The sequence below is a fragment of the Hibiscus syriacus genome, unplaced genomic scaffold (assembly GCF_006381635.1).
Source record: "Hibiscus syriacus cultivar Baekdansim isolate YM2019G1 unplaced genomic scaffold, ASM638163v2 tig00110893_pilon, whole genome shotgun sequence".
In the NCBI taxonomy this organism is placed as follows: domain Eukaryota; kingdom Viridiplantae; phylum Streptophyta; class Magnoliopsida; order Malvales; family Malvaceae; genus Hibiscus; species Hibiscus syriacus.
In genome coordinates this window covers 1463329-1491260 of record NW_024062901.1, presented here as the reverse complement: position 1 = coordinate 1491260, position 27932 = coordinate 1463329, and the positions used below count along the sequence as shown (strand labels likewise).

The 27932-nt window shown below is 35.7% G+C and overlaps 1 protein-coding gene and 1 long non-coding RNA gene across 2 annotated transcripts; one reads left to right on the top strand and one right to left on the bottom strand.

Annotated features, from left to right (window-relative positions):
* The first annotated feature begins 777 nt into the window (after positions 1–777).
* Positions 778–8834, top strand: LOC120145258 (arginine decarboxylase-like). The gene is made up of 3 exons (XM_039159145.1): positions 778–2984; positions 4608–4616; positions 8819–8834. The coding sequence occupies exon 1, from the start codon at positions 793–795 to the stop codon at positions 2956–2958; it is 2166 nt and encodes a 721-aa protein (XP_039015076.1). The 5' UTR covers positions 778–792; the 3' UTR covers positions 2959–2984; positions 4608–4616; positions 8819–8834.
* LOC120145259 lies at positions 2889–27299 on the bottom strand. Its single transcript, XR_005518116.1, has 3 exons — positions 27289–27299; positions 24135–24138; positions 2889–3021 (listed from the first exon to the last, which is right to left on the bottom strand). It is a non-coding gene; the product is annotated as an uncharacterized LOC120145259 (long non-coding RNA).
* Positions 27300–27932: the final 633 nt, after the last annotated feature.

The following is a 27932-nucleotide window of genomic DNA, read 5'->3' as shown; positions in this document are numbered from 1 at the left end:
CTCAAAATTTATTCCAAGATATCGCACGACGTTTTAATAAAACATCATCCTTATAGTTCATGAGATTTGTGAAATGGACCCCATAATTGTCGGTCCACGCGGCAACCCGCCGCTGATTAACCGTTACCAAAAGGAATCTCAGCATCAACGGCCCAGAAAATAACACTCGAGATAAACGCCTTTTCCATTTATTTAGTGAGATAAAAAACAATTAAAACTGAAAAAGGAAACACGAGAACATTTTTCCGGTACCCATAGGCCCAACCCCATGACCCACGTCGACCCGTAAAACTGCATATATAAAGGAACCATCTGCGTTCGAGCTATTCTCGCTCAATCAACCACTGCTAACATCTCCTGTTGAATATAATACTCATTTCTCTCTGATTATCCCTTCTTTTCTGGGAAAATCCTGTTCTTCTTTCTCAGTTAATTTTCTTTTGTTAAAAAATTCCTTTTTTATTTCCAGATCTGCATGATGAATTCATTTTCTGCCGAATAAATTGTGTGCCTTCACTTAAAAAAGTTGAAATTTTTAATTTTAAATCTGTTCAAAATATTCTGCTGAAAGGGTCGGCGTGGGGATTTTGAAGTTTTGGGTAAAGAGAAGGTGTTGTTCCGGTTGTAATAGAGCCGTCTTCTACTTCTTTTGAGGGAGTAGCCGGGGCCTCGGCCTCGGCGGGCTTTAAAGCTCCCACCCTTTGAAAGCTACATCACAAATCTCATGTTTCTTTGTTAAAATTTTTCCTTTTTCAAATCATTTTTAGCTAGTTTTACAGATTAATTCGTAGGATGCCTGCCCTGGCTTGCTGCGTAGATGCTGCTGCCGTAGCGCCTCCTGGTTACGCGGCTTTCTTCGCCGGGGATAGCTCCCTTCCAGCGGCGTCCCCTTTTTCTTCCTCCACCGCCGCTTCCACCGTTAATTCCAACTCAACTCATTGGTCCACCGCCCACTCCACCGCCCTCTACCGTATCGAAGGCTGGGGTGCCCCTTATTTTTCCGTCAATGACTCCGGCAATATCACCGTTCGTCCGTACGGAACGGACACTCTTCCACACCAGGAAATTGATTTGTTGAAAGTCGTCAAGAAAGTTTCGGACCCAAAATCGGTGGGCGGACTCGGTTTACAGTTTCCGCTCATTGTTCGCGTACCCGATGTGCTGAAGAACCGGCTCGAGTCCCTTCACTCGGCTTTTGAATCTGCCATCCAAGCCCAAGGATATGAGTCTCATTACCAGGGCGTATATCCCGTCAAATGTAACCAAGACAGGTTCGTTGTTGAAGACATAGTTAAATTTGGGTCGCCCTTCGGGTTTGGCCTTGAGGCCGGTTCAAAACCCGAACTCCTCCTTGCCATGAGCTGCCTTTGCAAGGGAAACCGAGAGGCCTTGTTGATCTGCAACGGTTTCAAGGATGCAGAGTACATTTTCCTTGCCTTGCTAGCAAGGAAACTCGCGTTGAACACTGTAATTGTTCTCGAAGAAGAAGAAGAGCTGAATTTGGTTATTGAAATAAGCAAGAAACTTTCTGTTCGACCCGTGATCGGAGTCCGAGCCAAGCTGAGAACCAAACACTCGGGTCATTTCGGGTCAACTTCGGGTGAGAAAGGTAAGTTCGGCTTAACAACCACCCAGATTTTAAGGGTTGTTAAAAAGCTTCAGGATTCAGGGATGCTTGATTGTCTGCAATTGTTACACTTCCATATTGGATCCCAAATCCCTTCAACAGTTTTGCTTCAGGCTGGTGTTGGCGAAGCTGCACAAATCTATTCTGAGTTAGTCCGTCTTGGCGCTGACATGAAGGTTATCGACATCGGAGGTGGCCTTGGAATCGATTACGACGGTTCGAAATCTGGTAATTCGGATCTCTCTGTTTCTTATGGCCTTCATGAATATGCTTCAGCTGTTGTTAATGCAGTTCGATTCGTCTGTGACCGTAAATCAATCAAGCATCCGATTATTTGTAGTGAAAGTGGGAGAGCTATTGTTTCCCATCATTCTATTTTGATATTTGAGGCTATTTCTGCTACTGTTCCTACTGCAATGAACCCGGTTGACCTTCCATCTATATTGGATGGTATATCCGAGGATGCTCGTGCCGATTGCTGGAACTTGATCCAGGCAGCCGTGAGACATGAGAATGAGACCTGTTCGGTTTATGCCGATCTGTTGAAGCAAAGATGCCTCGATTGGTTTAAAGAAGGGAGTTTGGGGATTGAACAGCTTGCTTCTGTTGATGGATTATGTGACTTGGTTTCGAATATGGTTGATGCATCTGATCCTACTAGGACATACCATGTGAATCTCTCCATTTTCACTTCGATCCCTGATTTTTGGAGCATTGGTCAGGTTTTTCCTATAGTCCCGATTCATCGATTGGACGAAAGGCCTGATGTGAGGGGGGTCTTGTCTGATTTAACTTGTGACAGTGATGGGATGATCGATAAATTCATCGGAGGTGAAACAAGCTTGCCTTTACATGAGTTGGAGGGCAATGGTGGTGGTGCTAATGGGCGGTACTATTTGGGTATGTTTTTGGGCGGGGCTTACCAGGAGTCGCTCGGTGGAGTCCACAACCTCTTTAGTGGCCCAAGTGTCGTTAGTGTGTTGCAGAGTGATGGTCCACACAGCTTTGTGGTTACACGTGCAGTTCCCGGTCCATCATGTGGGGAGGTCCTCCGAGTGATGCAGCATGAGCCTGAGCTCATGTTCGAGACCCTTAAGCATCGTGCGGAAGAATTTTGTGTACAGGACCATGATGATGAAGGCACCTATGCTGCTTTAGTTAGCACCATTGCTCGTTCCTTCCACAACATGCCTTATCTCGTAGCAGCATCTCCTTGTTCGTTAACTGCCACGAATAACAATGGTTTTTACTATCCCAATGAGGAAGATTACAATGCTGCTGTCGATTCCGGGGCTAGCGAGGACGAGCACTGGTCCTATTGTTATGCCTGAGGCAGCTCTCTACTATTTGCCTTATTACATGGTTTTACCAGTCCTTGTTTCAATTAATTTTCCCTTTTCAATGTTCCATTTCCATGGCTTGTAAGCAGAACTTGTTAGCATTGTGTCTGGTAGAAGGGATGGGAATCGAGTCCATCTTTTTCTGTAGATTCGGGTTTTAAACCCTGCTCCATGTTTCTTTTAAGCCAACTTTATTACTTTCATTCCTATTGCTTTCTCTATTTTTTATTTTACCATGAAAGTTTTTCAACTTGCTTGTGTGTGTGGGGTCCTCCCCAAGGATGCTGTCAATGGATTCAATTGTGATCAGGTGGGAGGGTGGTAATAATGCGGGTTGAGCTGTGGGATTTTTAATGTATTCTTCACGCAGAAATCAATTGTGGGGGGGGGGGGGGGTTCAGATTCAAGGCCCTAGCGGGAAATGGTTAGATACCCAATGTCCTTAAATAAGTGGTCTGCTTCTCTTGTTTCTCTGTATTTACTGTAGCTATACTAAGCCCTCCCCCGTTAGACAACGGCAAAGAGTCCTGGATATTACCAGTATAGTGTTGGAGTAGGGATATTATATCAATGGGTGTTGATTCTGCGATTTTTCCCAAAAATCACACATTTTTTAATTATTTACGTGTCAGATACCGTTAGAGAAAATATTACGATCTAAAACTCTTTGCAAAAACGTGCGACCCATGCATTGCGTCTTACGTCATCTATTTTCACCACACCAAATCCTCTCAAACCATATCAAAAACTAAACTCCGGTCAATTTTTATTTAGAAGATAATATATTATATTATATTCCATTAAATTAATATTTTATTATTTTATTTAATTATTTAATATTATTTTTGGCAGTTATAAAATGGAAGGTGGTCTGTTTCGTTTGAATGAAAATCATATATCAAGATATTTTGCTGATACAATAATATTTTTAAATTATATTTTAATTTAAATTATTAGTAAACATTTATTTATTTATTTATTATTATTAGTTTATATATTAATTTTTGTAATTATTAATAATTTTAATAGAGTGACCGTATATTAGATTATTTTATCTACAACCTTAAATTAGCGATACCCACCATTGTCTGGTCGTATTTAGTCGAGGCTGAATTCGGTTACCTAGCTAGATATGAAGGCCACTGTAGGATAGAACCAAACATGATTTCTGCATTAGTTAAGCGGTGGAGACCAGAGACACACATATTCTATCTTCCGTGCTGAGAGTGCACGATTACGCTGGAGGATGTTTCCGTGCACCTGGGGCTTCCGGTAGATGGAGATGTGATTTCAAGGGTGGCGCACGGTAACTGAAATTCGTTGTGCCAGGAATATCTAGTACGTGTCCCGCCAAATTTTAATGGTGGTCAGATTCTGTTAAATTGGTTTGATGCAAATTTTCAGAATTTGAGTGAGGATGCGTCGGAGGATTAGGTAAAAAAGTATGCACGGGCATGCAGACTACAGCTGATAGGAAGGCTGCTGATGCCAGACAAATCGCGTAACCAAATTCACTGTATGTGGTTGCGGCATCTCGACGATTTTCATCTGGCTGAATCACTGAGTTGAGGCTCGACAGTTTTGGCATTCTTGTATAGGGAGATGTGTCGAGCTAATGACTACAGGAAAAATGCTATCGGTGAATGTCTCATTCTGCTGCAGTATTGGGCATGATATCGCATGCCCTTTTTATATCTTGTTGTGAAGAACCCGTTTGTATTTCTGTTATTATTGAGGTAATTACAATACTGATTACGCATATTAATCATTTTATATAATATATAATAAAAATTATTTCCTTGAATAGATGGTCTATTGACTGGAAAAATCATCGGGATCTACCTGATAAATTGAAATTAATGAGGCTACTAATTGATCAGAAGGTTGCCACATAGATATATATTTAAATGTTTGAAAATCTATTTTGTATTATCGTTATATAATTAGATTATATTTTTGATAAGAATTATATATATTTGTTTTAGTTTGAATGAGCTCGTTATTGTAATGATGATATGAGGATTTGCATCACGCATAAGTTAAGGGGCCCATTAGATGTTTCGATGGTGGTGGTCTCTCTGGTCTGTTATACGATTGTGGAGTGGCACCCCACTGATCGCTTACTCCGACAATTTGGTTATGTACAATCAATTCCGAAAGCACCTCAAAATCTCGACGAGTTACATAACACCGACCGATGTGGTAAGAAAGATGTGGATTGACTATTGAAGCATTATGAGTGGGTTATGATATGGGAGGATCGACGTTGGCGCATTCCCCGTAGAGAACCCATTTATGTGGACCATTTGACGGTTGCAGATGGTTATTACGAGTGGTTCAACAGTAACAAAAAAGTGTTCATGCTTTCCGAGGATGCACGAGGACGAAGCATTTATCGACATCGATATAGACGTGCACCATCACAACCCCATCGTCCCCGACTCGTGGACGGAGAGCAGGTGCTTTCGGTTCGTCGTCAGTTGCAGCATCAGAAACTTCACAGCAACCACCGTCTGCAACGATAGACACCCCGCAGCCATATCAGATGCCGCCACCGCCGTTTCCATACCAGATATCGCCACCACCACATAGTTATATGACACATCCTGAAGAATATTATGGTTCTATGTTTGCATATCTGACTTGGGGTTCATTTGCTAGTTATTTGGCAGGTCCAGCCTCACCACCGATGGCCGCCGCACAGACACCTCCTGTATAGTTCGTAAGGAGTTGCTGATGAATGTCTCCCCATTGAACTTGATAGGATGACACCATGATGCGAATTTTCTATTATGGCGTTAAAATTATTACACATTACTTTATTTGGGTTGTCAACTTGATCAGCTTGTTCAGCCAGCCCATAATGGGAGCTTAATGACAGACCCCAAATAACACGCACTTCAACAAACTTTGCATACATCTCCGTATCGACGTTTGAATAATGATTTTGAGAATCAACCATCATTTCAACATCATCATTGTTCGAACGCTGTATAAGTTAACAGAAACAATGATGTTGGAAATTTGTATTGAAGCGACGATAGTCTTCTAGTACTTCCAACACGAGCATTCCTTGAAATCTTCGTTATCAGCTCCTCAAGAGTTATGTTTCTCTTGAAGGATATTTTAACAGAATGATTTGATATGAACACAACGCCGATTTCATCTTCTCGAATTTCTCTACCAAATAAATAATAGCTGATATTCACGTCATTCTTAGAGTTTGAAAGGGAGACAGTCTTATATCTACAAAAAAAAAACTTAAACAAGCCTAACTAAATAAATAATATATGAATTAAAATATAATACACTAAAATTTTTACAAATAAACATAAATAATTTAAATAATATAATTTATATTATTATCATACCAGAAAAAATATTTCGATATATGCTCCCGTTTTCCAATTTTACAACCACAAAAATTAATTGAAAATAATTACTACAATTTTTTTTCAAACAATCATATTTGAAAAAAATATTATATATTAAAAAAATTACCTTACAAAGAAAGATTGAACAAATTTCTGAATCGAAGATAAGAGGATTGTCGGGTGATGTTTACGGGTTGAGAGGATTGTTGTGTGATGTTTTCGGATTGAGAGGATTGGTGTGTGAATGTTTATGGGTTGAGAGCGTATCATTTATAGTCGAGAGAAAAGTTTAAGTCGATAAATTCGGATACAATTATAAAAGGCGCTGCCCATGCACCGCTCATTTCTGGCGCTTGGTCAGTCAACAGAAAGGCACGACCCATGCACCACGCCTTACGCTGATGTGGCTCCAGCTGGCGTAAGGCGGGGTGTATGGACCGTGCCTTACCTCACGTGGCGCCACATCAGCGTCTCCTTTCTGTAAAAGGTGTTAGATCCGTAATATTTTCTCTTTCGGTGTCTGACACGTAAATAATTAAAAAATAGGTATTTTTTTCGGGAAAATCACCTCTTTTGATTATCTAATTTTATACTTCTAATTTTTATACACAAAATAACTAAGTCTTTTGATAATCTATTTTCATACTTCACATTTTTATACACAATACATCTTTTTAGGTTTATATCATGGTGTTTTACCTTAAAATCACCCTGGTATAAATTAATTACTTGTTGTTTTAGAACATTTTACCGATCTAGCATCATTTCTAACAAGATACGAATTATGATCCGTGCCATAATAGGAGAAAGACGCTAGATTGGTAAGATTTTCTTAAACGGTGTCTAACAGGTAATTAATTTATGTCAAAGTGATTTTCAGGTAAAAACATCATGGACTATTAAGGAAATAGATGTGTTTTGTTTGTTGCAAAAAAGATAAAATTCGATTAGTCAATCATTTTTATTTTCAATCACTGGAAATTTAAGTCCTAAAGAAAATCACGTGTCTTTCACACTTATCATTTACTTCAAATAATTATATTTTAATATTTTTTTCATTAAATCATGAAAATCACGTGTCTTTCACACTCGTCTGTTGATTTTTTCATTATTTAACTAATCTTTTTGTGTTGAACACGTTTTTAAATTTAATTGAACTTCAAAGTTACTCTTAGATACGTTAAGTTAATATAAGTTTTCTTTAAGCCTCAGGGAAGAAGTCTAGTACAAGACCACCTCTTCTTGATAATTTTATTATAATTATTATGCTTTTAATATTTTTTAGTTTGATCCTAAAAATATAAAAATAAAATAAAATAAAGTTGCTAGTAACTACGAATAATTTTGTTAAATTCGATTTCAATCACTAATCATTTTAATAATCATTATAAAATTATCTTCATTTTATTAAATTTATATCAATATTTCTTAAAGGAATTTCAACTACAATATTTTATTAATTTAACCGAATTAATCGATGTAAACAAACCATTATATAAATAATAAATTAAAAAAGTAAATTGAAATAGATGTAAGTAGTCATTTTATGACAAATATTAACTTGTTTGAGATTGTTTCAATGAGCTGCTTACTTTTAACAGCTGTTTGATACTCACTTCTCATTAGCTTTGAGTTTTGTGCACCACAAAAATATGACGTTTTTACCCAAAAAAAATCACCTTTGTCAGGCACCATTTAAAATTTTTTTATCGATTTAACACCTATCACATCCACGCTTTATCAAAAAAAAATATGCTAGATGGATAAAATTTTCTGAAACGGTACCTAACAGATAATTAACTCCTATTAAAGTTTTTTGGGTGGTAAAAACGCCTCATATCCTGCCATAAAATCTTTATATATATTCAGACCCCGTTTGGTTCAAGGTATAATTCATTCATGGGAGGAATATTTTTTTCCCATATGAATATACCCACGTTTGGATGGGGGCAGATTACCAAGTGCCAGCTAAAAAAATAATACCAACAGTAATTTTTTACTGTTTTCCTGGGAATATTTATCCTCTCATCTCCTTAGGTATTTCATTATTCCCGTTCTCATTCTCTAAAATAGCCTTCTACCCCCACTTCGTTCTGGCTGAAATCTTCTTCTTCTTCGACTTGGTTATGGGTTTGTGTTCTCAAAATTGGAATTCTCAAATTTGAAATCCCTTTACAAAGCCCCTCATTCCTTCCTCACTCTTCACCGCTCTAGATTTTCTCCCATTAAAATTTCCTTTCTTTTATCTTTTTCTCCCCATGACCTTGCTTCTGTCTAAGAATTTAATTTCGTGGTTTTACCAGTAAGATTTCTCCTGGATTCTTTTCCTAATGTTGCGTTTGATTCCTATTTTGGACCTATTTTGCGTTTGATTATTTTCTCCTGTGTTAGATTCTTTTCCAGTAAGATTTTTGTATGTTGTTTAGGGTTTCTTTAGTCGTCCATGCCATGGGTTTTGAGTTTCCCTTTGTGTGTTCAGTTTTAATTTTTTTCGTGCCATGGTTTGTCTTTTCTTAAGTTAATATCAAAATTCCTTCTCCTAGGTATTGTAGTAGTTATTGTAGCTGTTATATTTGGTTATGCTTAAACCTCCATGTGCAGTATGTCAGTCAGTTTGGTTCATTGTCTCTGACTTTAGGTAAAACTGACATCTGAAAGTTAGTGGTAAAGGCAGTAAATGTTCACAGAAATCTTTATACAAATAGGACTTTTTGGTTTTTGGTATCAAATGAACTATCTTGATTTTATTAGTTTAGTAAAAGTTTTTATAACGTCTAGTAGTCCAATATTTACATATATGACTACACTTGATAGTCGCCTCTTACATTGATGAAAATGCATCCATTTCTCAGAAGGAAACAATCTAAAGAATTTGAATTTGGTTTTTTAACTGATTTTTGGAAGATTTGAAATTGTTTAGATTTGTAAAAAGGTATGCTCTATTGTTCTACTCCCACTAATTTTTCTCTTGCTTTCCTTAAAATTTTCATGTGCTGCTTAGATTACAAAAAGTTCTGTTGCAATCAGAAGAGAAACTAATGGAAAAACGTTCTTCCGAGCTTACCAATGAGGCAGCTGCCCCAAAACCTAAGAAAATTGTTGGCAAGATGAAGGTTCTTTAAGGGCATCTGCATTTAATTGTTTTTAACTAAAACATTTTTATTGTACTTCTCTGTAGTATTGCTTGGATATTTGTTTCTTCCGGTTTATCTTCCTTTTTAGTTATGGATTAGCCAACTTGTTATTTTTTCTTTAATTTTCCAACATCCTTTTCTCTCTGTCCATACATGTCATTAGAAATATATGCTTGCATGTTGAGGCTGAAAAGTTCAACTGAAGAAAACAACATAAGAATGCAGCCCGGATATGGTGAAACGTGTAACACCCTCAACCCATACCCGATCCGGATACGAGTCCAGGATGTCACATTGACTAAACAAAACAGTACTCTTAAAAAAACCGATAAAACATTTGAACTTATATTATTAAAATACAATAATATACATATGTTAATACAAGTTTATCAAAATTCTCAGAGCATACACAACTCGATCCTTTGATTACATACCAACATTTATTTACATAACAAAAGGACCTACTGATTAAGTTGCCTCTGATCTGATAGTTGCAGGAGTAGTGTTGCCCAACTGCTTAACCTGTCTTGTCTACTTTCTCGGATCCTACATGTGAAACACTCACATGCTAAGTCATCGACTTAGTGAGGCAATATAATAATAATAATAATAAGGAAATATCATGAGAATGCCAAAATGAAATAAAATGCAATAAAATATGCATTTAATCTGTATAATGTCCATAACCATGTTTCCTACACATAGACTCATCACATTAACACTCATAAGTTCATATGAATCCATTCACTAGCCCATGATACCATACTGAGAACCTAAGGTATGTGAGTACTGTGAGGTTGTGCACTATGCTGTTACCACAGCTCGTATAAATGCACCGAAGTGCCACGTAGAATTACACCGAAGTGCCGCGTAGAATTGCACCGTAGTGCCATATAAGATTGTCCCTATGGACCACTTAGATAATTCCTTAAGAATCATATACATATGCCAAGGATCAAGTATGTGTCTTAAAGACCTCACACATGTTCCAAAGAATACATATATATCCCGAAGGACCGCGTAGACCCTCTACTCTTGGTGTCGTAACCAGTTTTCGTCCGGGCACACATTTTTTACTTGGCGAGAAAAGTTATATGAATAAATGGTTTTTAAAATAATTTGGGAGTCGCCATCGGCCTTTTGGGTTAGGTAGGTCAAATACCTAAAAATCATCCTTTTAAAAGAGTTTTTAAGAAAACATCAATTAAAAGATAAACTGATCCGCGTTTTAACCAAAAATTCGTTCTTTTTAATAATAAAAAGGGATTCGTGGTCGATTACGTTTAGGGAAGGATTAGCACCCCTACAACGCCCAAAATTGGTACTTTTTAATTATAAATTGTCTCTATTATTAGAAATTTAAAAATTCAAATATATATTTAACTTATAATATTTTTTTATTTCAAATTTATGATTTTATGAAAATATATATTAATATAAATAAGATATTTATTTATTTAGAAATATTAGAAAAGGGCTTCTAGGTGCTTTAAGACAGCTCTTTTCTTTGATATAGAAATAAATAAAACATTTATTAAAAGTTAATATAGGATTTATAAAAATAGGATATTTAGTAAAAATATCAGAAAACGGACTTCTAGGTGTTTTAAGACAGTCATTTTCTTAATATTGAAAAATAAATATATATTATTAAAATATGATTATTAAAAGTAATTTATGAAATATAGGATTTTAATAGAAAACAAATAGAATAAATAAACAAATATTATTATATATATATATATATATTTATTTATATAAATAATAAAAATAATAATAATGAAATAATAATTAAAGCAATAATAATAATAATATTGCAAATAATGATTAAAATAAAAGGAATTAAAAATATAGTATTAAAATGTAAAATATTAAAAATAAATAGTCAAAAATGAAAATTTAATGATTAAAATGTAAAATTATAAAACTAGAGTCCTAATTCGAAATATATAAAAGATAGGCATTAAAAGTGTAATTTAATCATAATTCATAATACGGGATTAAAATAATATTTACTAAACTATGAGGGATTAAATTTGATATTTACCCTAAAAATATATATATGCTGATAATGACTAAATTAAAATAAAATAAAATTAGAAGACTAAACTAAAAATAATCAGAAATCAATTTCAGTGACTAAATTATAATGATTACAAACTTGGAGCATTGCGGACAGGGTTTACCCTCTTCCCAAAACGCATTGTTTCATCATGAAACGACGTCGTTTTGTATCGGGTATAAATACCCCAAACGGCTGGCCCGAAGGGCCAACTCTCTCATTTCTTCTCATTTCTCTTCTCTCTCTTAAACTGAGAGAGAGATTTCTCTCTCGCCTCTCTCTAGATTCCTCCTACCGGAGGAAGGCCGGCCACCAGTCGACAGTCGTCTGCCGCCGCCGGCCACCGCTTTCGGTGGCCGAAAATTTTTTTTTACACTAAAATACAGCCTTAATTTCCCCAAGGTCGAGTCCGACCTTTGTTTCCCCAAAAAGACTCCTAATCGGAGTAGATCTATGAAAATACCTTCGGTATTTTCTGTTCTCCGGCGATGTTTAGTGCTTCCGGCGATGGTCAAGGCTCCAAGGGTAAGTTTCTTTCTTCTTTCTTTGTTTTCTGTTTTGGTTCACTGCTTGTAGTGGGTTCTCTCTCTTTGTACGTTGCCGTCCTCTTTTTTTTTTTGCAGGTGGTCGATGGCTTTTATAGCCATCGACGGTGTAGCTCTCGAACCGGTCTCAAATGGTGACCCTAGGTGAGTCACCGGACTATGGTGGTGACTCACCATAGGGTTTCAACGTGGGGCAGAAACGAGGTGCTTCTGGAGGCTTCGGTTGAAGGTGGCTTCGTGTAGGCGTGGCAGCTGGCTGAGACGTCGACGTGGGGCGGCTGGAGGCAGAGGCGCCGCGTGGTCCCTAGGGTATCATAACCCTAGGGTTTCTTGTTGGAGCATCTGGGGACCGTTGGATCAATGACATATCCAACGGTGATGAGCAATGGCGGTTGGGAGCTTGTGATACAAACCCTAATCAATTTAGGGTTTCTATTTGCAATTGGGCCTGGACCAAGTTGGGTTTGTTGGGTCTGGGCCAGTATGGGTTGTAATTGGGCCTCCGGTCTGGTTTGTAATTTGGGGTAGTAATAAAAAATAATAATATTATAATATAATAATAATATTAAAATAAAATAATAATAAATAAAACAAATGAAATAAAAAAACTAGTGTCTTCAGCTGCCCCTCTTTGTTCATTCTTGTGTTAACGAGAATAGGGCAAAAACTAAAAGACAATAAGTTTTTTTTTCATTTGACTTCACTTGATTATGATGGCAATGTTGAACAAGTTCTTCTCATTATGAACTCTTTCACTGGGGATGACAATTCATCTCTTTCTGTGATGTAATCTGGAAATGTTGATGCTGATCTATCTCCTTCTGTGATAGAATCATGCAAAAGATTGAACAAGTTCTTCTCATTATGAACTTCTTCTTCCTTCTTCAGATGAGTTCTTCTCATTATGAACTCTCTCTGGAAAAGTTGATCCATCGAGTGATGAATTCGAGAAATAAGTTGAACAAGTTCTTCTCATTATGAACTTCTTATTCCTTCTTCAGATGAGTTCTTCTCATTATGAACTCGACCTGGCAATGCTGATCCATCGAATGATGAATTCAAGCGAAAAGTTGAACAAGTTCTTCTCATTATGAACTTTTTCTTCCTTCTTCAGATGAGTCCTTCTCATTATGAACTTGACCTGGCAATGCTGATCCATCGAATGATGAATTCAAGCGAAAAGTTGAACAAGTTCTTCTCATTATGAACTTCTTCTTCATTTTTCAGATGAGTTCTTCTCATTATGAACTCTACCTGGCAATGTTGATCCATCGAATGATGAATTCAAGCGAAAAGTTGAACAAGTTCTTCTCATTATGAACTTCTTCTTCCTTCTTCAGATGAGTTCTTCTCATTATGAACTTGACCTGGAAAAGCTGATCCATCAAGTGATGGATTTGAGCAAAAGGTTGAACAAGCTCTTCTCATTATGAACTTCTTCTTCCTTCTTCAGATGAGTTCTTCTCATTATGAACTTTTTCTGGAAAAGCTGATCCATCAAGTGATGGATTTGAGCAAAAGGTTGAACAAGCTCTTCTCATTATGAACTTCTTCTTCCTTCTTCAGATGAGTTCTTCTCATTATGAACTTTCTCTGGAAAAGCTGATTCATCAAGTGATGGATTTGAGCAAAAGGTTGAACAAGCTCTTCTCATTATGAACTTCTTCTTCATTCTTCAGATGAGTTCTTCTCATTATGAACTTTCTCTGGAAAAGCTGATCCATCAAGTGATGGATTTGAGCAAAAGGTTGAACAAATTCTTCTCATTATGAACTTCTTCTTCCTTCTTCAGATGAGTTCTTCTCATTATGAACTCTTCCAGAAATGTTGATCCATTAAATGATGGATTTGAACTTTGCTAAAATCTTTGAAATTCCTGTCAAATATTCAACATGGATAAAATGAATGAAAATGCTCCTATTTTGCAAATATCTAAATATGAAGCATGAATGTTGATGCAATCTTTATTTGACTTCAAAATGGTGAACTCGGTTTTCCTCCACATCATCATTTATTGTCAGGGTCACCTCTGGATATCAATGTAGTAACTTATGCTATCAAGCTTGCATTTCTGAAGAACCATCTGATCAACTTGTATCTTTATGTCTTCTTTGCTTCATGAAAGTCTCAGAAGAATTGTTTCATTTGTGGAACTCTTGTCGTAGTCAGAACTATGACTTTGATGCCCCATTTTGTCTTTGGTAACATTGGCTTTCTTTGTTTGGAAATCCAATAGAGCTTTCATCTTTGAAAAGAGAATTATCATCTTTAAAAAGAGAATCTATCATTTTTTAAAAAGAGAATATATCATCTTTGAAAAGAGAATCTATCATCTTTGAAGAGTGTAGATGTAGATATGCCTGACTCAACAGGGATTAATTAGGAGAGTATAGTCTGTTCTGATTTGACTCTTGAAACATATCACAAGGAGGATTTATCCTAATTCCTTTCATGTCTCCACATCTAATCCAATCTCGAATACGGCAACTTGGACCATATCATATCGAGATGCTTAACAACAACATGTCGTTCAACCATAGTTGGCTCCACTAGTTTCTTGTTGTTAAAATTTCTGATTCCCTTTTGTGGAAAGAAATCTTCATTATATCTCACTTCTAATCTTGGGGTTGAAGAAGACAGACTTCATCTTGGATCAATAAATGGAAACCATATGATCACAACATTGGTTCAACATCAGAATAGCAGGTTCGTAAAACATTTAACAACGCATTCATCATTTCCTGTGGCTTCTGCTCAAATGTTCGTAAAACATTTGACAACACATTCATCCTTTCCTGTGGCTTCTGCTCAGATGTTCGTAAAACATTTGACAACACATTCATCCTTTCCTGTGGTTTCTGCTCAGATGTTCTCAATCATTGAAGCTCTTTGCCTATTGTTCAAAGCTTTTGAATGACGTCACAAGACTACTTGAGAACAAAACTTAATAGGAATACAAATGAGATGCTGGTGTGACCAAAAAGTTAATCAAATTCTCAAGATATGCTAGTGATGAATTGAATAAGAGATACCAATTGATCTTGATATTGTCTCAGGCAAGGGTAAGTGTGATATTGATCACGTTTTCTTCTGTAATGAGCGTTGTAGGAATTAGAAACACACCCACTATAAGAGCCATGTATGGAAAGATATCCGTAGAATTCTTGATGTTGGGGATGAAACGCACATGATAAACCAAATAGATGAAAACTCGGTTCAGTCTAGCTGGCAATGATAACCCCAGTAACATCGGGAAAGAGCAATATACATGAGCTTCTCTCTTCAATGTCATTAAGTAAACAAAACTGATGTGAAAAACAGCTTCGTAACATCAACAGTATGGTTGAAACTAACTGACATGAATCTCAAAGAAATATTTTCAATTATCACCGACACACAAAAGGCCAAATTCAGATTTCAGGTCTCGAGGAACTGATCCTTGAATCGAATGGTCTACAAAGGGACCATCTTTATTCATGCAACCATGATGTAGCTTAACAAAGAACACACTGTCATGTGACACATGGTTTAAGAAGATTGGGTATTTGAAACCATACTTGCTGAATAAATATTTGTTCAACAACATGATCATAATGTAACTGCCTGATGAAAGAAGCAATTATGTATAGTCAGCTCGACTGTCACTGTTTCACCATTTTCATTCTTCATATCTTTATGTCTCATTGGAAATATCTGCTCAAGTCAATGATTTTTAACACATGATGATGTGGGCCTTCAGCATGCCCCAGCATTTGCTAATACGATCGTTCAAAAATGCATCAACAGTCCTAATTCTGATTGAAATGGGCTTTCAGCATGCCCTGATATTTGCTTCTTGTCAATCTGAGCCTTCAAAATGACCCACATGGATCTGTCTGAAGGAACCTTTAAAATGCCCCAACATTTACTGATACAGATGTTAAAAGTGTGCTCAACATTACTTCTTGTTGAGATGAGCCTCTAAGAATGCCCAAATATTCATATTGTTGTGAGCCTTCAAAATGCCCAATATTCTATTTCTGATTGAAATAGGTCCTCAAGATGTCCCTCTAGATTTGTCTGATTCACTCTCAATGTCTGTTTGACTAAAATGTCAGGATCCCCACGAGGTCCAATTTTGATAATGAACTGTTGTAGGTACTTGTAGCTTTATTCGTGCCCCAAATTTTTTTATCTTGAATACTCTCATTCTGGTGTCACTAAACAGTAGTATTGTCAAGTAACTGGAGAAATTTTCTTCATGTTGTTACAAACTTAAGAAGTACTCAATCATTTTGACAGAAACGTCTGAGATATGTGCCTCTTCTGAATGAGGTGACCATTTTCTGTATCTGGAGAGATTTAATCAGACAGAGTAGTAAAAATAGCTTGGTAATCCGTTCCAGGCTGACACAGTGGCTTATCATCTTTCAGTGAAGGCCATCTCTAAAATATAGTTTTCTGTGGGAGATAAACCAATTTATGCAAACAGTAATCGGATGCAATAGCAAGACTACATATACAGTGGTACAGGCTCTTGAAAAATCCACACCCATGCAACATGTTGATTCTGATAACAACTCATCTGATTATGAAGTGATCTTTCAGGATGATTTCACAGATATTGATAGTTCTTCTGATATCGATGAAATCTTGAATTCTGATTCTGATGAGGAGAATAAACTGTTATACTTGACAAAAATGGGATTCTCAGAGGCTGAGACTTCAATAACCATGGAGAGATGTGGTCCGGATTCATCAATTGCAGAGTTGACAGATTTTATATGTGCTGATCAAATGGCTAAGGCTGCTGACACATTTCTTTCAGTTGAAGATAGAAATTCATTATACAATGACCCCAATTACAAGCAAAGGCGAAACTTGGGCTATGATTTTTGAAAAGGAAGAAGCATAGGAAGCTTGAAAAGAAGCTTCTTAATGAAGACGATCATGCAGTTCATCTTTCAATTCCAATGATTGGTTCTGGGGTTCCTACCAAACCAGATCAGATAACTCAAAGAACACTTCCAGAAGATGCTATTGGGTCTCCTTATTTCTACTATGAGCAAATTCATCTTTCAAATCTAATGATTGGTTTTGGGGTTCATACCAAACCAGATCAGATAACTCAAAGAACACTTCCAGAAGATGCTATTGGGTCTCCTTATTTCTACTACGAGAATATGGCACTTGCTCCAGTTAATGTTTGGACTGAAATATCACAGTACTTATTCGATGTAGAGCCAGAATTTGTAGATTCGAAGCATTTTCATGCTGCTACACTGAAAAGGGGCTATATTCATAATCTGCCAATTGAGAACAAATTTCCTCTTATCTTGTTTTCTCCACGCACTATACATTATGTTTTTCTATTGACAAAGAAATGGTGGTCTTCCTGGGATCCAAGAACAAAGTTGAACTGTTTACAAACATGTACAGGAAGTGCCAAATTGAAAGAAAGGAGATGTAAGGTTCTTGAAGTTTATGACGATGAGCCACCTTTGAGTGTCCAGAAGTATGTTCTTGATGAGTGCCGAAAATGGAATCTGGTATGGGTTAGAAGGAATAAAATTGTTCCACTTGAACTTGATGAGGTGGAAATGCTTCTAGGTTTCCCTAAAAACCATATACGAGGAGCTGCTAGAGACATGTTCTCTAGTAGTATCAATGTCCTGTCTCTTTTCTCTATGATCAGTGATGCAGAGGTCGTCTTCTACTGTCTTGCCATATCTTTGAAAACAGATGTGCAAGAACTGAATGATGATCGGTTGGTGCAATTGATGAGTAGATTTGTCGAATTCGACCTTGTTGTCGGTGGCATCCAGCGTAACAACCTTACTGGAAGAAATAAACATCATCAGGATGAAATAGAAGATTTTTGTTGGTGCAATTTCTTGCAATGACTACTACGACAACTATCTCTTCTGCTGCTCCAATATATCCCACTCTTTTCAAATTATGGAACGGTTTAGTTGATAGTAAAACTGGTTATCTCAACTTTTGGAATCCTGTAACCAATGTTACCCTATATAAAAGGCCTATAAGGATAGATTCTGTTCCAATGTCTTGTTCTGTGCCATAAATCCTCAAATTCAAATTCAGTAATCTTCTTAATAGGACTTATAACTCTGTGATGTAATCTTCTAGAGAACAAGGATTGATGGCTGGGGAAAATAATTTGTCTGGTGATGCTTATCGCTCTCAGCATGAGATAAACGATAATCTTTCTTGATGAGCTCCTAATAATGTCATAGGAGAGTGTCACAAGTTCAAATCTCCAGACTTTTTGGCTTCTTGGACCACTTGCCTTCAAAAATGTGAAGTGCTTCATTATTCTGGCCTCATTCATTCTTTTTCTACAATAGAGGTAGAATAAGAAACAATTGCTTCAAGGACCTTCCTCATTTGAGACTGTCCTGTTTGAAAATGTTTTTCTCATTTCTTTAATGAAGAATGAAAGAATTTTGTAAAGTATTACCCCTTTCAGGTTCACAATATAATCGAATCATAAACAATGAGTTTAATGAATATCAAATAAATCAACTACACTTTTAAATCATTCAAAAATCATAGTCCTATGGCAAGTGTCAAAATTATTGATTGATTTGAGGTGTAGGTTGATTTTGGTAAAGTAGGTCTCTCAGGTTAGTCCAGCATATGTCTCTTTGGGTTAACTTGAAGAAATGATTGTTATGCTCATCTTGTAGAGATACTTCTTATGTCTGACTCTCAGGAACATCTTTGGGATGTGTGGTGCTTCATTAAGAGGTTAAAATCGTCTCTTATGTCATTATTGCACCATTCAATATTCGAGCCACCTTTTCAGGTTTTCAACTCGAATCCTCCTTTGGTTCTAAGATGTTATTTAAAAATTTACATCTTGAACCCCCTTTTTATCATTTTTCATATCATGCCTTAAAGATTTTAAAAACCAATTTTTGTAAATAAAAATCAATCTTGAGAGGCGGAATGAATTCTAAAGATATTTTCTTTTACTTAGAAATCCATGTATGATTAAAATGGACTTTTCTGGTACGTAACGTAGGCCATGGCTTATGGTTACGAAAGAAAGGGATAAAAAAGCCCAAATAAGTGTTTAAGGGTAATCAAACCAAGGATCAATTCATTCAGATGCCATCAATCTTGTTTTGTTTGACTTGGATATGCCTTGCTGGGGATTTTTCCATCATCTGGATCCCTCTAGACTGCCAAATTTTGGATTCATTTCCATTTTCTCATATCTCCAGCATTTCTTGCTCTTCTTGTTTGTACTTGATCAACCTTGTAACTTGAGGTTCAATAAGTCACCCATCTTGATTCAATTTTCCTTCTTCTTTTTTTCCTTTTTATTTTTTTTATTTTTCTTTTTTTTCTTCTTCTTTTTTTTTCTTCTTCTTTCTTTGCTGGATGAGTATAATACTTCAATTGCTTTGAGCACCTCCTTTTCCTTTTGCATTTTGGAGATTTTCCATTATTCTTGATTGGATTGATCTTCAAGCACTCTGTATTTGACATACCTTGTAGTTCAAAACTTTCTTGACTTCATGGAAACTTGTCTTCGTAATAAAACTGTATTGACAATCTTTATTCTTGTGAGCAAATATCCTTCACTTTACCCCCCAATATAGAGGGTGATCCTTGGTTAGGGTTGAATCAGAAGAAAAATCATTCAGGCTCAAGTGGGGACAACAAATTATATATATATATATATATATATATATATATAAAAGGATAAATGAAACAATGCCGTTCATCATCTCATACACAGAACCTTTGTAAAAAGAGGTATCTCCAGGGGGAATGAATATTCAAGATTAACTTTATTTACATGAAAACAATGTAATTAATGCATGATATATTTATTTCAATCAATCACCTCTTCTTTGAATATGTCCCAATCACTTGAAATCATCTTCGATAAGTTGGTCCATGATGCCTCATCTCATCTCATCTTGCAGGAAAATTCACGGATAACTGAAAGTTTGGTTCTTTTGAGGTTTTTTTTTTATGATGACATTGTATTTGGAAGAAATGTGTGACTTTTGAGGTCATATATATAGTGGAAGGGGTAATATCATAAACCAACCAACTCTATCCGAGAAGGTAAACATCTAGAGTTGGTGTCTCAAAAACAGGTAGAGACATTTCTTCAGAGTCTCAGATAAATGTACGGTCAAAATTTGGTTTTGTAAGGATCAAGTAATTGGCATTGGATGGAAGGTATAATTTTATCACTTGCCAAAGATATATAATTCTTAAAAAATTAAAAGAATATTTAATCTACTTGATACTCAATAATCTCAAGATTAAAAATTGATTCCTTGCTCATAACCTTAATAAGCAACACAAATTTATTTATTGCACAAAAGGTGGAGAGATGAACAAAAACAAGTTTAAACAGGATGCTGAAAATAGAAAGGTACTACAGTGGTAGATAACAACTTCCACTTGTTTATGCATCATGCCTCATTATTCCTATAATGTTGGGTATGTAATAGGATCAGGGATCTTTTCTTCATTCGCCCCGCATTTCTTGATTATTTCTTGTGTCAAAACCCTTTTGTCAACAAGCATCTCAATTTCTTTTAACAGTGGCCTACAATTGCCTGTAGAATGCCCCTTTATCCACAGGTGGAAATTACAAACACTATCTTGATCATAGCTATGAGCAGAAGGGTTTGATGTCACTTTAATTGGTCTTGGTCTGATGTATTGACCTTTAACCAAATGAGGATACAAGTCTGAAATGGAAGTTTGGAACACTTCCAAAGTTTTTCTTGATCGCATGACTTTCTTTGGTCGATCCGAACAATTACTTGCTCTTTTTCTTTTGCAAATGAGGGAACTCTGGATACGACACTCATTTACATCATCATCTTTCACTTTTTGATCCGTCGGGCTCTTGGATGTGACTTTTGAGTTTTCTTCACTGATTACATTCTCAATTAAATCTCCACTTGTCACAAGATTCCTGAATTCCTTTGTCGGATTTGCATGCATTAACTCGAAGAAAGGCGCTGGAAGGGAATCACGAAACATACGTGATATCTCTTCTTCTAACATGGGAGGTTGAACTTGTGCTGCCACTCCTCTCCATCTTAAGGCATATTCTTGAAATCTTTCATTGGTTTTCTTTTTTACTCTTCGAAGATCCATACGTGTTAAGCCTTTAACATACCGATATTGTCCCAAAAATGCATCAGCTAGATCAACCCATCTCTTGATCTGTTCTTGGGTCAACTGATTGTACCATACTACTGCTGGGCCAACGAGGCTATCATGGAAAGAGTGAATTAACATATCATCAGAACTTAAATATCCTTCCATTTTTTTCTGCAAAACATTCTCAAATGGATTAAAGGACAACTGGTTCCATCATATTTTTCAAAATTTGGCATTTTGAAATCACGGGGAATAACCAAGTGTGGAACCAAGCTGAGCTCTCTTGCTTCTAATTCTTTGTGGGAGGCATCAACACTTTTAATATTTCTGATTGCTTCATCCATCCTCTTGAATCTTTCCTCATATTGTGAATAATGAACAAGACTATTCTTTGGGTTCAATTGAGATGCCCCAGAGGGTTTTACCATTTTCGACTCTTCAATCTGACAGCATGGTTGCTCTTTATCAATTATCTCTTCTTTATCAGATGCCATTCCCTGAATAATTTGATTTGATCCATCTGGTACTGAATCTGATGCTTATTTCCTTGTATCCTGAGGTAACCCTGTCAATTGTTCTGGCCACTGGTCTTGTAGTCCCTTATAAGATTGCTCCATTGTTTTTATGATGATGGTAAAGTAATATGTATGAATGATCTTGGTTTTTACTGTTACAAAACCTTTCATGAATTATTTACATGTTTTTATAATTAAAGTACATAACAATACTTAAATAAAAATGTGAAAATGCATAAATGGAAAAATAAGAATGCAAAATGTGCAATTCAAAGGCAAACATAAAAGTATGAATGCAAAATGAAAAATGTAAAGATGCAAAATGAAAATGCATATATGAAAAGGTATTTACTCAAGAGTGATTATCTTAGAATAGATTTCATTGAACACAAAAGTTTCGGTACATCAAACAAAACTTTTACATGTAGGGAATAGCTTTCACTCTTAATTTCTCTATTTCACTTAAAAGCCAAACTAACTTCCACTCATACTCAGGTGTGGAGTTATCCATCTGCTTTAATTCTCTCGTGAAGCCAGCTAAGTCCACCAGCTTATGAGCCACATTGTTTGCTTGAGCAACAACTTCATTCATGACATTGTCTTTTTCCTTCATCCTTTGTGTCAATTCTCGAAGTTGTAAACAATGTTGTTCATTTTTTCTTGTGAGAGAATCTTTGTGTTCAAAAAGTTCTCGTACAAGATCTCCATAATCATCTAAACAATTCTTCAATGTCTTGTTCTTGTCTATAGTGGCTTCTAATTCAGTATCAATCTCATGCTGATGGATCTGATATGATGCTTCCCTATTGGTCATAGCACTATTTAACCTTTGATTGTCGACTTGATATTTTCTCGATTCCATGACAGTTGTATTGAGTATTTCTTCTGCGACTTGTAAATCATGAGAAAACTTCTTGGCTCGTCCTTCATTTATATTGCAATTCTTTTTTCAGTTTGGTGACCCTTGTTATCCACTCTTCTGGGGTGTTTCCTATGCCAGCATTTTGAAAGGCTTGACTGACTTTCTGGAAATCTTCATGTACGGTTTCCATTTTGGTGCTCAATTTATCGTTTTCAATCTTTAAATGACGTATTTGAGCTTCAAACCTCAGCAAATCTTCTTCCATCTGGGCGCCCCTATTGATACTCTTACCTTTGAAGACTTTTGGTATTAATCTAGCAGGACCTTCGGTTACCAAACTAGGTCGATCATTTACCATAAATTGTAAGGTTCCATGATTCAAAAGACTTTGGACTCGACGTTTAAAGGAAAGATAATTCTCGATAGTATGTCCTTGAGCTCCGACATGATATTCACAATAAATGTTGATGTCATACCAATTCGGATATGGAGGTTGGAATGGTTTTATGTAATATGGGGCTACTTCTCGTGCTTCAGGTAACTTCTCATATAACTTTTTATATGATATATGGATAGCATCAAAATGAGAACCACCTTTTATCTTGGGTCGGGAGCAGACTAAACTTCGATGATTTCAGATTACATGATTTCTTCTCATCTCTGGGAGCTTTTACAGTGGTCACTATTTTTTTGGTATCTCCATACGATTTGTGAATACGAATGATGATTGACTGTAATTTTTCAAGTTGGTTAAGATCCGAAGTCCCTTGCGTATCTGACATTGCAGGGTTAAGTTCATTGAGCTATTTCTCTTTCCATGCAGGAATTTCTTTTCCTTTGTCCAAAACAGATATTCTATCCATCATCCTGGTCATTTGCTCTCTTATTTCTCGTATCTCCTTTTGCTTCTTAATGGACATACGATCTTTGGGTGCATAACTCTCCTCTATCTTCAGAGTTCCCTCAGGATGTCTTTTCTTGGCCGCATCATATTTTGTTTGATCATAAAACTTTTTGTCCATTTACGATTTCTTTCCAATATGATGAACAGTCTTTCAAGTCAACACCTTTTGATTATACCATGATCGTGCAATGCAAACAAAAGAAATCAATATGAACAGATTAGAGCAATGTAACATGCATAAAAAAAATAAGAAAAATAGAATAGTTAGTACCAACTAATGGAAAGAAAAGTCTATCTATCAAGGTATAAATCTTAACCTCATGCTTTCTAGTTCCATGCTTTGTTTGGAAAAATTACCCTAACTGCATGATTTCTAGTTCACATGCATTTATTCAGAGAGGAAAATAATAAATTAAAAGCTAAATCTTATTTCTTCTTTGTGTACACTTACAGACAAATGTTCAGTACTGTCTTAGATCAGGAGAATTTCTAGGGTTCATTATATGCAGGGTTTTTAGTTCTAGGAGTAAAGGTACTCGAACTGTCCTTGTTGATACCCCCTTGGGCTGTCATCCCTCAATCCTAGTCCATTACAGACTTAAATGGATCGAGTTCAATTCGAGGGGACACATTTCTCTATACCTAACACGGAGAATAAATTCTCACGAAGACATAGAGCATATGAACCCTGAAAATTACTTGCTAGGTCTGACACGGAGAATAAATTCTCACGAAGACGTCGTTTTCACTCCCACTTAAAAGGGATAAACTTGATTAGAAAGCATATGTTATGCAATGCAAGTGTTGTGTGTGAGGAGAAATGTTCAAACCTCTAACAGACAAATAAAATAATTAATACCTGAATAAAATAATATTAATAAAATAATATAAAAATAATAAGTAATAAAAAATTTGAAAGAAAAGAATTAAAAATTAAATATATGAATTTTTAATTTCCAACTGATAGAGACAATTTTTAATTGATTTTAAAGTTTGATCGTCCCCAGCGGAGTCGCCAAGCTGTCGTAACCGGTTTTCGTCCGGGCACGAATTTTTTACTTGGCGGGAAAAGTGATATGAATAAATGGTTTTTAAAATAATTTGGGAGTCGCCATCGGCCTTTTGGGTCAGGTAGGTCGAATACCTAAAAATCATCCTTTTAAAAGAGTTTTTAAGAAAACATCAATTAAAAGATAAACTGATCTGCGTTTTAACCAAAAATTCGTTCTTTTTAATAATAAAAAGGGATTCATGGTCGATTACGTTTAGGGAAGGATTAGCACCCCTACAACGCCCAAAATTGATACTTTTTAATTATAAATTGTCTCTATTATTAGAAATTTAAAAATTTAAATATATATTTAACTTATAATATTTTTTTATTTCAAATTTATGATTTTATGAAAATATATTAATATAAATAAGATATTTATTTATTTAGAAATATCAGAAAAGGGCTTCTAGGTACTTTAAGACAGCTATTTTCTTTGATATAGAAATAAATAAAACATTTATTAAAAGTTAATATAGGATTTATAAAAATAGGATATTTAGTAAAAATATCAGAAAACGAACTTCTAGGTGTTTTAAGACAGTCCTTTTCTTAATATTGAAAAATAAATATATATTATTAAAATATGATTATTAAAAGTAATTTATGAAATATATGATTTTAATAGAAAACAAATAGAATAAATAAACAAATATTATATATATATATATATATTTATTTATATAAATAATAAAAATAATAATAATGAAATAATAATTAAAGCAATAATAATAATAATATTGCAAATAATGATTAAAATAAAAGGAATTAAAAATATAGTATTAAAATGTAAAATATTAAAAATAAATAGTCAAAAATGAAAATTTAATGATTAAAATGTAAAATTATAAAACTAGAGTCCTAATTCGAAATATATAAAAGATAGGCATTAAAAGTGTAATTTAACCATAATTCATAATACGGGATTAAAATAATAATTACTAAACTATGAGGGACTAAATTTGATATTTACCCTAAAAATATATATATGCTGATAAGGACTAAATTAAAATAAAATAAAATTAGAAGACTAAACTAAAATAATCAGAAATCAATTTCAGTGACTAAATTGTAATGATTACAAACTTGGAGCACTGCGGACAGGGTTTACCCTCTTCCCAAAACGCACCGTTTCATCATGAAACGACGTCGTTTTGTATCGGGTATAAATACCCCAAACGGCTGGCCCGAAGGGCCAGCTCTCTCATTTCTTCTCATTTCTTTCTCTCTTAAACTGAGAGAGAGATTTCTCTCTTAAACTGAGAGAGAGATTTCTCTTTCGCGTCTCTCTAGATTCCTCCAACCGGAGGAAGGCCGGCCACCAGTCGACAGTCGTCTGCCGCCGCTGACTCTACCGCCGGCCATCGCCTTCGGTGGCCGAAAATTTTTTTTACACTAAAATACAGCCCTAATTTCCCCAAGGTCGAGTTCGACCTTTGTTTCCCCTAAAAGACTCTTAATCGGAGTAGATCTATGAAAATACCTTCGGTATTTTCTGTTCTCCGGCGATGTTTAGTGCTTCCGGCGATGGTCAAGGCTCCAAGGGTAAGTTTCTTTCTTCTTTCTTTGTTTTCTGTTTTGGTTCACTGCTTGTAGTGGGTTCTCTCTCTTTGTACGTTGCCCTCCTCTCCTTTTTTTTATTTTGTAGGTGGTCGATGGCTTTTATAGCCATCGGTCTCAAATGGTGACCCTAGGTGAGTCACCGGACTATGGTGGTGACTCACCATAGGGTTTTAACGTGGGGGCAGAAACGAGGTGCTTCTGGAGGCTTCGGTTGAAGGTGGCTTCGTGTAGGCGTGGCAGCTGGCTGAGACGTCGACGTGGGGCAGCTGGAGGCAGAGGCGCCACGTGGTCCCTAGGGTATCATAACCCTAGGGTTTCTTGTTGGAGCATCTGGGGACTGTTGGATCAAGGACAGATCCAACGGTGATGAGCAATGGCGGCTGGGAGCTTGTGATACAAACCCTAATCAATTTAGGATTTCTATTTGTAACTGGGCCTGGACCAAGTTGGGTCTGGGCCAGTATGGGTTGTAATTGGGCCTCCGGTCTGGTTTGTAATAAAAATAATAATATTATAAATATAATAATATTAAAATAAAATAATAATAAATAAAACAAATGGAATAAAAAAACTAGTGTCTTCAGTTGGCATGCCAACTATACCTATAGTTCTCATCTATATAACATGGGATTTTCCCAAATTACATAATATATCACATAGACATATCATTTTTTTACCTTCATCACATGGCTCATATAACTTTGTATACATATTCATTTAAAACATGTTACTCAATGCACATAGTATGAATTCATATCATGCTTCACAATATGAAATGAATCATGCATCAATGTATTGAATCTAGACTTCTCATAAGTCTAGAACTGAATATACCACTATATTCATGCTATGCATATGCACTCACCTATATTTCTTTGCCTTTTCCTCGATCGATCCTACTAAGCAATTGTTCTGGAACTTCTTTAGTCTCTGTATCTACATAGTAATTCATTGATACTTATCAGTATACTAATTAATATATTCTAAACTATCATTTTTTGGGTTAAAAGAAAAGCCATTTTCATCTTTTAATAGAGGTATGCATCGATGCACTACACCATGTATCGACATGTATCGATGCATCCCTTGACGGGTGCATCGATGCACTATCTATGCATCGGTACATAAATCCTATTCGATGTTTGTATTTAATGGGGTGCATCGATGCACTACTTGTGCATCGATACACTAATGATATTCGATGTTTTTATTTTAAAGGAGTGCATCGATGCACTTCATGTGCATCGATACACCTTGAACAATTTCTGGGATTTATCCTTGACGCATCGGTGCAAATTGAATGTGCACGATGCACATAGCCCAGAAATGTCATTTTAGCACGAAAATCTCTTTATAATCCTCTCAACACTTTATAATTCACCTCCTTTTACATCCCTAACTTGCATGGACTTACTTAAACTAATTATTATCCATTCGATACCTTTAAAACTTAGAAATCCAATTCTCCATATAAAATTTAAGAATTTCACTCAAATTCCAACATGTTTTAAATCGAATTCTGACACTTCATATCCTTTAATTAGCTTGATGACAAGTCAAATCCCACTTTAATTCTTATTATGAACTCTAATCCAAAATTTTACTTTTCTACTTCCTTTCTTTAATCATTCCTAACCCCATCATCTTATGGTTTTAAGATAACCTAAGCTTTCCTTAAGCTTAGTTATCATCTAATGATCAATAAGCAACCTTAAATTCATCAAAAATTTGATTAACAAGAAAATTCACCTTTAGTTTTGTCTTCACGGTGAAGAAGAAGAAGAAAAATCTGGAAACTTTTGCCTTCTCTACTA